Source organism: Meles meles, chromosome 18 (assembly GCF_922984935.1).
Source record: "Meles meles chromosome 18, mMelMel3.1 paternal haplotype, whole genome shotgun sequence".
NCBI classification, from domain to species: domain Eukaryota; kingdom Metazoa; phylum Chordata; class Mammalia; order Carnivora; family Mustelidae; genus Meles; species Meles meles.
The window spans coordinates 45,832,318-45,845,314 of record NC_060083.1 but is presented as its reverse complement, the minus strand read 5'-3'; the positions used below and the strand labels follow the sequence as shown (position 1 = coordinate 45,845,314).

Genomic DNA, 12,997 nt, shown 5'->3' with positions numbered 1-12,997 from the left:
TACATTCAACCAGAGGTAAAGAATAAATGAGCATGGGGGTGCCTGGGTGGCTCAGCGGGTTAAAGCCTCTGCCTTTGGCTCGGGTCATGATCCCAGGGTCCTGGGATTGAGCCCCACGTTGGGTTCTCTGCTCTGCAGGGAGTCTGCTTCCTCCTCTCTCTCTCTGCCTGCCTCTCTGCCTACTTGTGATTTCTATCTGTCAAATAAATAAATAAAACCTTTTAAAAAAAAAGAATAAATGAGCACGTAAATGTGTGGTCAGTGGTGGTCAGTACTGGGAGTAAGAGTCAAGGGAAGGAGATTTTGGTGGAACTACGTGGGAGAGGGCTGCCATTTTAGATAGAGAGCAGTCAGGGAAGGCCTCTCTGATGAGTGGAGCAAAGAGAGGGATGAATGAGCCTCGTGGCTGCTCAAGAATAAGAGCGTGATCTGGATGGAAAGAGCAATAGCTGACAAGGCGCTGAGGTGGGAGCAGGCTTGAGGTGTTGAAGTGAAAACGAAGAGACCCATGGACTGGAGGCTGGCACGGTCCAGAAGAGGTCAGGGGTGGGGGCAGAAGGGCAGCAGCTTTTGGCCATGGGTAGGACTTGGGACTAGATGCCAGGTGTTGGGGGAGGCCATTGAAGAACAGACTTATCTCACAAGCACGGCTGGTATTTGATTTTACCCAAAGGGATAAAAGGTAAATTTTGAAAGAAAACAATTTGACATCCATGCACGGCAAGTTCCAGAACAGGTTTTTAGTTGGGTGACTTTTCCTAGGAAAAGATTAAGCTGCTGTGATCCTTACATGCCAGCCAGACTCCCTCTCCACCCCACCATCGCGACTGGATAGCGCCAGACAGTCGATCTTGATCCAGCAAAGCATTTGGCATTTGCCCTTATAGACAAAACAGAAACATGAGCTGGATTTAAAACTGAACAATTTTGATAAAGCTGAAGGAGATCCCTATGAGGTTGTTCCAAAGCTCTATCCCAGCCCTGAGCTGCCTAGCATTGTCCTGAGTCCCCTCCATGGAGGCAGGGAAGCCTCTCTCCCACCCTACAGATGGCTGTTGGCTGTGAGGGAACTCCAACACAATGGGTGACTGCAGCCGATTCAAGGCAGCCTGGACAGATTGTGAAGTTGGGTTGAAACCAACAAGATGAAATTCACCAGGGATGAGTGCTAAATCCTGTGCTGCGATTGTGAAAATTTGGTTACATAAGAAGAGGGCTGGGAAATCTGGTTAGATGGAAATTTATGAGAAAGAAAGAGAGAAAGAGGGAGGGAAGGGGAGAGGGAAAGACAAGAAAGAGAGGGAGGGAGGAGGGAAGGAAAGTAGAAAGGAAGGGAAGGAGGAAAGGAAAAAGGGAGAGGAAGAGAAAAAGAATCTGGTATCACAAACTTACAACAAGGTCCCCTTAAGTCAGAAGAGCCAACCAGGGGACCCAACCAAGAGAGAAGCCTGCTGTCTTCTGGGGGACAAGGTCCTTGCTCTAGGTATCCAGTCCTCTTTGGGGCACATTGTGAGAAGCAGGTGAAAGCCAGGGAAAAGCAAGAGCGTAATATCAAATTAGATGAGGATTTGGCAGCCCAGAAGCTGAATGAGGATGACAACCAGAAACTGGAAAGCAAGTGAGCTTGGCTGGGCCTAGGTCAGGCTTCAAATGTGGGGTTCAAAATGTGGGGTTCAGTGGCGGAGGAAGAAGGAAAAGACTGTCGCTCATGAACCAGAACCAGTGGGACCGACGGTTGATTCTCGGGGAAAGGAAAAGGCCACTTGCATCTCTAGAAGAAATTCCCAAACAGTATGACCGTCCAACAATGATCTCATTACCTGAGCAGAGGTGAGCCTCCATGTCAACCTGGGCGGACAGGAACACCATTGATGGCGTCCCTGCTCCTGTCAGGCATATGACAAATCCTTTATATCATCATCACATTTAACCGTTGTTACAACAGCCCCACGAGGTAGAGATTATTACAGTTCTCACTTGAAAGGAAGGCCGATGACCAGAAGGCGAAGTAACTTGCTCACGGCTCAAGAGGCAGAAGCTAAACTGGGACTGACAGATTCCCACTGCGTAGGTGTTTGTGCGGATAGAACCGGGCAGTTCCTACACTTTTTGGAGACGCTCCTGACCGTACTACCTCTTTGAGTGTGTTGTAAGAAGCAGCCTCTCCTCCCTCCCAAGTTTTCCACCAAATTTCGAGGACTCCAGACCTCCAAGAACCCGGGTGACTAGACCCAGCCCGTTGCACTCTCTTGCAGCTCGGGTCTGGACGCGCGGGGTGGGGTCTGCAGGGTGGGCGGAGGGCCAGCAGGGCCGGCTCGCGGAGCGCGGAGCAGGGCTGTGAGGGGGCGGCGCCCCGAGGTCCGCGGGGTGGGGCGCCGCCTGCAGGGGGCGCTGGCGGCGGCTCCGGGCGGAGACAATCGCGCCGAGCTGCCGCCGCAGCCAGAGCGGGAGCCCGAGCGGCGCGGCGCGGCGCAGAGCTGGGGCTGAGCGGGGCCGGCCAAGCGGGGCCGGGCGGGAGCCATGGGCCGCTAGGGCCCGGCCGAGCCCCGCGATGCCGCCGCCGAGTGGCCCCAGCGTCCTCGCGCGGCTGCTGCCGCTGCTGGGGCTGCTGCTCGGCGGCGCCTCCCGGGCTCCCGGCAAGTCGCCGCCAGAGCCCCCCAGCCCGCAGGGTGAGTCTCGGCCAGGAGGGGCAGCGATCGCGGGCCTGCGCCCCCTCGATCGGGCCCCCGCCCTCCAGCCCCCTCTTCGCGGCGCTCGTGAATTGGGGGTACTCTGTTCCCTGGGTTTGGGTGGGGGGAGCCCGGCGACTTCGGGTCGGCGCTTACGGGGGAGAGGAGGGAGGGAGAGGGCGACTGCCGGGGCGGGGGTCTTGGGGAGACACAATGGGGAGAGCGGGGGTCCCCGGGCTCCGCGCCGCCGCCCCCTCTCGCCTTGTTTTTCTCTCTCCGGGTCCGCGAGGCGCTGCTGCCTGAGCCATTGTCTACCGAAGACACCCGCCCAGGGGCGGGCTGGGGCGGGCGCCCGCTCCGCAGCCCCCTGCGGGTTCCTCGCTCCCGACCCGGACTGGGTGGGGGCGCCAGCACCGGCTGCCACTTTGGACCCGGACGGGGGCTGGGCGCCTTGTGCTGGGCTGGAAGGGGGAAGGGGGGGAGGGGGAGTGGGTGAGGCGGTGGGCGGATTGACTGCTCGAATGGGGTTCTTCGCCCTGGAGCCTGACAGCCCCCGGCCGCCTCCCCCCGGGTTCAGAATTGGGGGTGTACCGAAGAAATGCTGTCGGCCCTTGAGGGGGGAGGGGCTGCAGTTTGGGGGGCTCTGGAAAAAGGGGTACGTGGTGATTCCCAGCCAAAGCGCATGGCAGGGCTGTGGTGGCGGAGCCATGCTGAGCTGGCTAGCTGGCTGTGGGCTGTGCCGGCTGGGAGGGCAGGTGCCTGGGTCCCCGTCCAGCAGACCTCCGGCCGCTCCTATCCCCAGCCCAAACCCCGGTCACCCCCTCCTCATCTAACCTTTCGGTAGCCGTGAAGCAGAGCCTCCCGGCGCCTCACGGGCCCAGGTGGGTGTGTGAGGGGGGGGCGGGGGAGGCTCTTGCAGCGGGAGAGGGTGGGAGAGGTAGACTCTGACTCCTGGGTTCTCGCGGGGGCCTCCGCCCACTCCAGCCCTGCGCCCACCACCCCAGCTACCGTTCCCTCTGTCGCCTCTGGGCCCCATCCCTGCCTGAAGCCGTGCTCTCCACTCCTCTCCACCAAGGAGCTGACAGGAAAAGCAGGGTGTGGGGGGGTGTCTGGTTGAGGGAAGTGGGGTCCGGATGAAGGGAGGGGGTCGGATTTCCTCCTGGAATGAGGCAGAGCTGAAGCCTGGAGAGGCGGATACAGTATGGAATGTCAGGCTTGAGAAATGGGGAAGGCTCACCTCCCGCCTCAGTCTTCCCTGCTCTCTGCAGGAGGAGAGGAGGCTTTGATGGGTAGAAAAAGGCCCTGGTTTCTCAAAAAGCTTTTCCTTCAAGTCCTGTTCTCCAGGGGAGGGGGTCCAGAGAATTAGCTGAAATGGAGCCAGGAGACAGGGCTCTCCCAGGCCGCTGGCTGAGAGCCCAGGTCGAGGGAAAGGGAAAAGAATCTGCTGGGCACCTGCCTACCCCTTCCCACGGACATGTCCTTCGGGCCTACCTGCCCTCCCTGTGTTGGTCCTTGGGCCCCCTCCCCTCTTTTGAGGCTCTGGCCCTTGAACCCCAAGCATTCCTTCAAATGACCGTATTCCAGACTCCTGGGTCCCCTCTTTCCAGCTGCTCCATCCAGCTGCTCCTTGCCAGGGTAGGGGTGGGGAGTAGCCAGGCCTCTCTAGCTTCTCAGAATTCCTCCTGGGTAGTGGGGGAGGAGGGACAGGAAGATTGCCAGCTCCTGGGAAAACCAGAGAGTAGGAAAGAATCAAGTGTGTGCACCCACCCTGCCAAGTTGGGCTTTGGCCTGGGAGGGGTGAGGGAGGTGGGTTCAGGCGAACAGCTGGATGGGATGCCAGGGCCAGGCGTGGCGCTGGCCTTGGGGTTGGAAGCTTGAGATGAGACACCTGTCTCCTTTGAGTGTCAGGCTCCACACATGAGGCCCCCCGCCCCACGCCGTGACCACCCCATGCCCTGCTGCCCCAGGCTCTTCTTTCTGTACCTGGACTCCCCCAGGTTTGCGTCCCCACCTGCCTCCGGGCCCTGCACTGAGGCCTCTGTACCTTTCTAGGCATGGACACCTACTCTCATCATTAGCAGCAAGGTAGGGGTGAGGCAGGTTCTTGAGGGAGGGGCCATGCTGAGTGGGAAGAAGTAGATGGTGCTGTGGATCAGAGAGGCTGCCTGGGGAAACCCATGAGAACAACTCTAGGCCTGGTCCCTGCCTGGTCACCCCATCTGAGCTCAGGACACCTGCACGCCCATCCTGGCCAAGCTCTCCTGGGGCCGGGAGCAGAGACAGCTGGACTTCCCTTTCCAGGCCTCTCCACGCCAGTTTCTCTTGGGCCTGGGTCGGCCCCCCCAGATCTCCTTCCCCTTGCCGGGGCCCCAGCTCTCTGCCCATCTCCTGGGAGGAATGAGGGCGTTGCCATGGTGACTGACTTGTAGCTGACCAGCTGGGAGGGGGCAGGCAGTCCCTGTGAGGGGGAGGGGTCAGGAGGTACTTGTTGGGCTTAGGGGTTGGGGTGAGTCCCTAAATCTGAAAGGAAACAGGCTTGTGCAAAGGATTCTGGGAAGAGGATGAATAAGGGGAAAGACCAGCTCCCTAGTGTCCCCTTCTCAGCTTTTTCTTCAGAACCAAAACTCTGACCCAGCGGCCCTTGCAACCCTTCTCATTGGCTGAATTCTGACCTCTCTCCTCTCCATCTGTAGACCCTTGGTCCTCCGCTTATTCCTCCTTTCTCAGCCCTCTTTCCTCTCCCCTCCCTGCCACCAGCCCCATGGCGTCCGGTGGTTAAGAATTTGGGCCTAGGGGCACCTGGGTGGCTCAGTTGGTTGGGCATCTGCCTTCGGCTCAGGTCATGATCCTGGGGTCCTGGGATCGAGCCCCGCATCGGGCTCCCTACTCGGTGGGGAGCCTGCTTCCCTCTCTCTCTCTGCCTGTGGTTTCCACTGCTTATGCAAGTGCGCGCACACGCTCTCTCTCTCTCTCTCTGCCAAATAAATAAAATCTTAAAAAAATAGTAATAATTTGGGTCTAGAGGCAGACTCCCAGGTCTGGATCCCAGCTCTCCTCCCCCAGCGGCAGTGCGGGTACCTAAACTCTGAGCCTCAGCTGCTTTATCTGCAAAATGGGCTTCAGAACTTATTTTATGGGGTCTAATGCATCATGGACTGTAAGACGCACCATTATTTCATGTCCCAGGAAGAAAAGAAAAAAAAAAAAATACTGCTAATCCTGATGATGATATCCTCAGTGAGAAGCATATTCTGAGTTCAGAAATGTAAAAATGTGGGAAAGTGCGTGAGTGAGACTTGAAATATGGTAGTAGCACCACCTGTCTCATAGGCTGATGTGGGGTTGAGAAGAGGGCGCTAGCAATGCTGACTCTTCCAGAGCCTTGTCTAGCCTGGGCCCCAAAGCCACTCCCAACCCACAGCCTCCTCCTCCGATCTCGGGTCGCCCCGCAGTTCTCTTCCCCACCCCCCCTCCCTCCTCACTCTCCTCACCCCATCTTGTCCACAGAGATCCTGATCAAGGTGCAGGTATATGTGAGCGGCGAGCTGCTCCCCTTGGCCCGGGCCTCCGTGGATGTGTTTGGGAACCGGATGCTGCTGGCCGCTGGCACCACGGACTCGGAGGGCGTGGCCATACTGCCCCTCAGTTACCGCTTGGGCACCTGGGTGCTGGTCACTGCCGCCCGCCCTGGCTTCCTCACCAACTCTGTGCCCTGGCGTGTTGACAAGCTGCCCTGTGAGTGCAGGGGTAGGCGGAGGGGGGCGGGCAGCAGCTGACCCGATCAGCCCCTTCCCAAAATAGTCCTTGGGGGTGGAGGGGGCAGGCTTTCCAGCAGCTGCTGCCTGGGCTGGGGTACGCAGAGGGGACTGAAGGAGGATGAAGTCACTGGGATTCAGATGGAGGGAGTGCCCGGCCCTGGGGTTGAGGGGGTGGGTGGGAGGGCTTTTTCGGGAGTTGATGGGCCACCCCTCCCACAGTGTATGCATCAGTCAGCCTCTACCTGCTCCCCGAGCGGCCGGCCACCCTCATCCTGTATGAGGACCTGGTGCACATCCTTTTGGGCTCTCCTGGTAAGGCTCCTCTTTCCCCCCCCCAACTCATGCCCATTCCTCTTCCTTCCCTCTGGCCTGGGTACAGAGAGCTCCATTCTTCTACGTATTAGTGCTGGGTGCCCTTGAGCAAGTCACCTAACCTCTCTGAGCCTTAGTTTGTTCATCTGTAAGATACAGATATTATCTATAATCTCATCAATTGGAGCTATATCATCAAATTGAAGTAAGGATTAAATATCAAGTATGAAAAAACAGCACGGAAGGTGGTCAATAAATGTTTTTGTTATTGGGGCTTCTCGTGGTTTCTATTCTCCCTCTACTCCTACCATTAGCATTCCTGTTCCCTGCCACCTGTTTCCTCAGTGAATCTACACATACTACTTGTGCACCTACTGGGTGCCTGGCAATGTTAGGCGGCCACGGGAGGGTCATTCCATAGGAACTGAGCAATTCTCAAGTGCAAGGCCTGGACCAACACCACAGTATCTGCTCACGGCTTCAGTCTCACCAAACCAATCCTTAACCACACCAGGCATTGTGTCTGGTGCTGGGGAACAATGGGAAGGAAGAACAGACCCACTCCCTGTCTTGTGTGCTTCACGGACAAGTAGGAAGACAGACAAACACATCGTTACCAACCCTGAACTAATTACATGGCAGGCGGAACAGTGGAGTAGAGGGCAGCGGGCTTCAGCACTGAGACAAGCCTGACCTGTGAGTGTAGCAGGGCAAGAGAATTTGGGGAAGGGAGCTCTGGGAACTTGTGGGCTCAAGAATTAAAGGGGGGCACAGACAGCTTCACTGGAGAGAAATCAAGATGCAGGGGGATAAGGGGACAGCCAGGGTGCAGGGGGGCGCCTGACTGGCCCTGCAGGAGGGGTGCCTGGTGCAGACTGGTTGATCTGGCTAGTACTAGGGAGTCATGGTGGGCTTGGGAGAGAGAGAACCTGCCTCCCCAATTTATATTCTTAGCTTGAGCTGTTGTCTCCAAGGTGCTCGTTTGCCTATTTTCATCTCCCTGGTCCTGAACCAGAGGCTTTCAAACAGTCTTTGGAGGTTTCTACAATGCCAAGTGAGGAGTGCGGGGCTGGCTCAGTCAGTAGCGTGTGCAACTCTTGATCTCGTGAGTTCAAGCCCCACTTTGGGGCATGGAACCTACTTTCAAAAGTAATAGTAAATAAATAATAAAAGGCCAAATGATCCTTTTGTGGCCCCTGGCTTACGACCGTCCCATGGCGCCCACGGCTTTCAGAGTAAAGCCTCGAGTCCTTCACAAAGCTGACCGCACCCTGTGGGGTCTGTGTGCTACTCAGTCACCCGTGTCCGTGGACCAGCCCGCTGCCCGGTGTCTTTGGGCCTTTCTCTCCGTTCTCTTGGAGGTCCCTTTGCACCTTCCTTCCTGCGGGAGTCTTACTCAGCCTCATCCTGCAAGACCCCATTGGGGGGCGTCTGGGTGGCTCAGTGGGTTAAAGCCTCTGCCTTTGGCTCAGGTCGTGATGCCAGGGTCCTGGGATTGAGCCCTGCATCGGGCTTTCTGCTCAGCAGGGAGCCTGCTTCCCTTCCTCTCTCTGCCTACCTCTCTGCCTCCTTGTGATCTCTCTGTCAAATAAGTAATCTTAAAAAAAAAAAAAAAAAAGACTCCATTGGGCCTTCCCCAGCTGGGTGGGCCACGCACGCTTGGCGCCCCACCATTTTAAGAGCAAGGTAGGATGGAAAGGTGCTGAGAAGATGGGCCAGCACCGCACTTCCTGGGTTCCGGTCGGGCTCCAGACTGTGACCTTGGGCAAGTCGCTCAACTCTGGCCTCCATTTCTTCGTGTATACAATAAGGTCGATAATGAGAGCACCTACTTCAGGGCCTTTGTACTAATTACAAGGGATAACACAGGAAGACTTAGATGGTGTCCGGCGTTTCTTAAAGCTTAATACATGTTGGCTACGACCATGTTGTATTAGAATTCTGTTTATACGCCCCCTCCACCCCAAGACACACACACACACACACACACACACACACACACACACCCTAAGCTGTGTAATACAACAGCCGCTAGCAACACGTGACTTTTAAATAAATTAAAAGTTACATTAATTTTTTTAAAGATTTTATTTATTTGACAGAGCGAGAGAGAGACGAGCAGGAGGAGTGACGGAGGGAGAAGCAGGCTTCCTGCTGAACCAGGAACCTGACATGGGGCTCGATCCCAGGACCCTGGGATCATGACCTGAGTCGAAGGCAGAGGCTTAATGACTGAGCCCCCCAGGCACCCCCAAATTCATTAAATTTTGGAAAATTAAAAATAAATCCAGTGTCTGAGTCACACTAGCCACCTTTCAAGTGCTTAACAGCCATGGGTGTCTAGTGGGTACTGTAACGGGCAGCACAGAGAGAGAACATTTCCATGCAACACAGCAGAAAGTTCCGCTGGGTACTAGAAGGGACAGCCCTGCACAAGACTGTGAACTTGAAGGCAGGGAACTGAGGACTATGTCTTATTCACCTTTGTATCTCCAGCCCCTAACACAGTGCTCGCCACACAGCTGGCAATAGTCATTGAGCACCAGAACCTCATCATTTTATAGATTATTGAGAAAATGGTGTTTCAGAGAGAGCAAGTAACTTGCTCAGGGTCAGAAGGCCAGCACTAGATTTCAGGTCCAAGTCCTTTTTCCATGTTAACATTCTATGAATGCAGTCCTCTCCCCAAGTCACCAAGCTCCCTGACCTTCCCAAGTGGCCTGACCCAGTGACCCCCTTCTCCTCAAATACTTGCTTTCTGCTCTGGTCCCTGGGCAAGCCACAGCAGTCCCCTTTTCCGTCCAGGTGCACGCTCCCAGCCCTGGGTGCAGTTCCAGCGCCGGGCTGCCCGCCTGCCCGTCAGCAGCACCTACAGCCAGCTCTGGGCCTCCCTCACACCTGCCAGCACCCAGCAGGAAATGCGCGCTTTCCCAACCTTCCTGGGCACTGAAGCCTCCAGTTCAGGTAGGCTGGGTGTCCAGCACGGAAGGGACGTTTCCCTGCCCCGCCCCCCCGTCCCACCCCCAGGATTTAGCCCTCAGCCCCTGTGTCTCCTTTCCCCCAGGCAATGGCTCCTGGCTAGAGCTGATGCCCCTGGCTGCTGTGAGCGTGCATCTGCTGACGGGCAATGGAACAGAAGTGCCGCTCTCGGGCCCCATTCACCTGTCCCTGCCTGTGCCCTCCGAGCCTCGCGCCCTGACTGCGGGCACCAGCATTCCAGCCTGGAGGTTTGACCCCAAGAGTGGTGAGTGCCTCAAGGGGCTGCGGCTGCTGGAGTTTGGGGAAACCAAGTGGGACTTAGATGGGGGCGGGAGACATTGGGTTTCATGAAACTCCTGCCTCTCCCAGGGCTGTGGGTACGCAACGGCACTGGTGTGATTCGGAAGGAAGGCCGGCAGCTCTACTGGACCTTCGTCGCCCCCCAGCTGGGGTACTGGGCAGCTGCCATGGCTTCCCCCACTGCTGGTGAGAGACAGGGGGACGATGGGACCAGGAGCCGTGGGGGAAGGGGAGGCTGGGAGTGTGGATTCCTGAAGGAAGGGCAGCCACCCCCAGAGAGCTAACCCCTTGCCTGGCACAGGACTGGTCACCATCACATCGGGCATCCAGGATATTGGCACATACCACACCATCTTCCTGCTCACCATCCTGGCAGCCCTGGCCCTGCTGGTGCTCATTCTGCTGTGTCTGCTCATCTACTACTGCCGGTGAGTGCCTCACCCCTGCCTGCCCCCCCCACCCCTCCCCCAGCCTCTGCTCATCCCCTGCACACTGAGGCCTACACTCGGCCTGGGGTGGGGCTGGGTGCTAGGCCCAAAGAGGCATAAAGTACAATTCCAGTCTTCAAGGCACTGACAAGGCACCCGAGAGACTGAGGCTGAAGTAGGGGGAGAGGAGGCAGGACCTACAGGCCAGGCCCCTCCAGGGGACCCCTGGCTGGACGTGCTCCTCCCAGGCTCTCCCAGCACCTCCTGCATGCGAAGGAGTGCAGCTCCCTTCAGGGGGACTGACCCTCCCACAGACACTCAAGGCTCTTTCCACAAACCTCTCCCAAGGCCCATCCAGGTGCCCCAACATTCCTGAGTCCCAGCCATTCTTCCCATCCCTCCAACACTGTCCATCCCTTATCTTGCCACTGTGGAGTTAGGGAGCTGCTCAGGCCTCCTTACCCTTTCCTGAGGTCCTGGGTCGCTCCCCCCCACCCCCAACACCTTCCAGGAGGCGCTGCCTGAAGCCGAGGCAACAGCACCGCAAGCTGCAGCTGTCCGGGCCCTCTGACGGTAACAAACGAGACCAGGCCACCTCGATGTCCCAGCTCCACCTCATATGTGGGGGACCCCTGGAGCCCGCCCCGTCGGGGGACCCTGAAGCCCCGCCCCCAGGGCCCCTGCACTCCGCCTTCTCCAGCTCCCGAGACTTGGCCGCCTCCAGGGACGACTTCTTCCGCGCCAAGCCGCGCTCTGCCAGCCGTCCGGCAGCCGAGCCTGGGGGCTCCCGCGGGGGCGAGGGCGCGGGGCTCAAGGGCGCCCGCTCCGTCGAGGGTCCCGGCGGGCTGGAGCCGGGCCTGGAGGAGTACCGGCGGGGAGCCTCGGCGACCCCGGCCTTCCTGCAGGAGCCTCCCTCGCCGCCGCCGCCCTTCGAGCACTACCTGGGCCACAAGGGGGCGGCCGAGAGCAAGCCCCCCGACTTCCTGCTGTCGCAGTCGGTGGACCAGCTGGCGCGGCCGCCGTCGCTCAGCCAGGCCGGGCAGCTCATCTTCTGCGGCTCCATCGACCATCTCAAGGACAGTGTCTACCGCAACGTCATGCCCACCCTGGTGATCCCCGCGCACTACGTGCGCCTCGGCGGCGAGGCGGGCGCCGCGGGGCCAGGCGACGAGCCAGCCCCGCCGGAGGGCACGGGCCCCGGCCCCGCGCGCCCTTTCCCCCCGGCCGACCCCCAGCGCCCGCTGCTGCAGGGCCACTCGGGCGCGGGTGGTGAGGGCGGCGGCGGTGGTGGTGGCAGCGGTGGCGGCGGCGGCGGCGAGGGCTGGGGGGGCGGGCGCTCGGCGCCGGTCAGCGGCTCGGTCACCATCCCGGTGCTGTTCAACGAGTCCACCATGGCGCAGCTCAACGGGGAGCTGCAGGCGCTGACCGAGAAGAAGCTGCTCGAACTGGGCGTGAAGCCTCACCCGCGCGCCTGGTTCGTGTCCCTGGACGGGCGCTCCAACTCGCAGGTGCGCCACTCCTACATCGACCTGCAGGCGGGCGGGGGCGGCCGCAGCACCGACGCCAGCCTGGACTCGGGCGTCGACGTGCACGAGGCGCGGCCCGCGCGCCGGCGGCCCCTGCGCGAGGAGCGGGAGCGCGCGCCCCCGGCCGCCCCGCCCCCGCCGCCCGCGCCCCCGCGCCTGGCGCTCAGCGAGGACACGGAGCCGAGCAGCAGCGAGAGCCGCACGGGCCTCTGCTCGCCCGAGGACAACTCGCTGACGCCGCTGCTGGACGAAGTGGCGGCGCCCGAAGGCCGGGCGGCCACGGTACCCCGAGGTCGGGGCCGCAGTCGCGGGGACAGTTCCCGCAGCAGCGCGAGCGAGCTGCGGCGCGACTCGCTCACCAGCCCGGAGGACGAGCTGGGGGCGGAGGTGGGCGACGAGGCGGGCGACAAGAAGAGCCCGTGGCAGCGGCGGGAGGAGCGGCCGCTCATGGTGTTCAACGTCAAGTAGCGCCCCAGCCCGGCCTGGCACCGCCTCCCCCACGTCTGCCCCCACCCCCTCCGCTCGGGCCCGCCCCCAGGGTACGAGCCCAGGGGAGCGGCGGGGGCCCTCGCTCTTAGCCCCCCAGACCACCCCTCCCCCCGTCTGGAGAGGGGCCCAGGGGCTGCGGAGCTGTCCAGTGGTATGTGCTGGGTAATGTCTCGGGAGGGACCCATGTTGGCCTCCGAGAGGGAGGTGGGAGGGGTCCAGACCCCCACTGGGAGTTGCTGGGGAAGGAGGGCTGGGGGGGCGGGAAGCAGTGCCTGTATAAACGTGGCTGTACATACAAAGATCTATTGTGGGAAAGCAGGAGGGGCGACCGGGCCTCAGCTGCTCGTGTGAGGGCTGGGAAGGGGCCTTCTCTGGGGACCCTCCGGGAGGGGAGGGGGTGCTGCCTGCTGACTAGCCCACCTTTGGGCTAGGATGTCACAGGGCTGGTGGCTGGGGCGGCTCTGGGGATTAGGGGATGTGATGGGATTGCTGTGGGTAACAGCAAATATAAAACTGGTGAGATGAACTGCGTGTGT

The 12,997-nt window shown here is 59.7% G+C and overlaps 1 protein-coding gene across 1 annotated transcript; it reads left to right on the top strand.

Annotated features, from left to right (window-relative positions):
- Positions 1–2,444: 2,444 nt before the first annotated feature.
- FAM171A2 (family with sequence similarity 171 member A2) lies at positions 2,445–12,987 on the top strand. Its single transcript, XM_045983706.1, has 8 exons — positions 2,445–2,669; positions 6,177–6,404; positions 6,647–6,739; positions 9,545–9,703; positions 9,804–9,983; positions 10,088–10,204; positions 10,320–10,446; positions 10,958–12,987. Exons 1-8 carry the CDS (start codon positions 2,552–2,554, stop codon positions 12,438–12,440), a joined length of 2,505 nt encoding a protein of 834 aa, XP_045839662.1. The 5' UTR covers positions 2,445–2,551; the 3' UTR covers positions 12,441–12,987.
- The last annotated feature ends 10 nt before the right edge of the window (positions 12,988–12,997 follow it).

Bases quoted from the DNA above. Each gene is read 5' to 3' on its own strand.
- FAM171A2 (XM_045983706.1), top strand. From the start codon at position 2,552: ATGCCGCCGCCGAGTGGCCCCAGCGTCCTCGCGCGGCTGCTGCCGCTG. The intron at 9,704-9,803 runs GTAGGCTGGGTG...CCTTTCCCCCAG, and splicing joins CACTGAAGCCTCCAGTTCAG to GCAATGGCTCCTGGCTAGAG. The intron at 10,447-10,957 runs GTGAGTGCCTCA...AACACCTTCCAG, and splicing joins CTGCTCATCTACTACTGCCG to GAGGCGCTGCCTGAAGCCGA.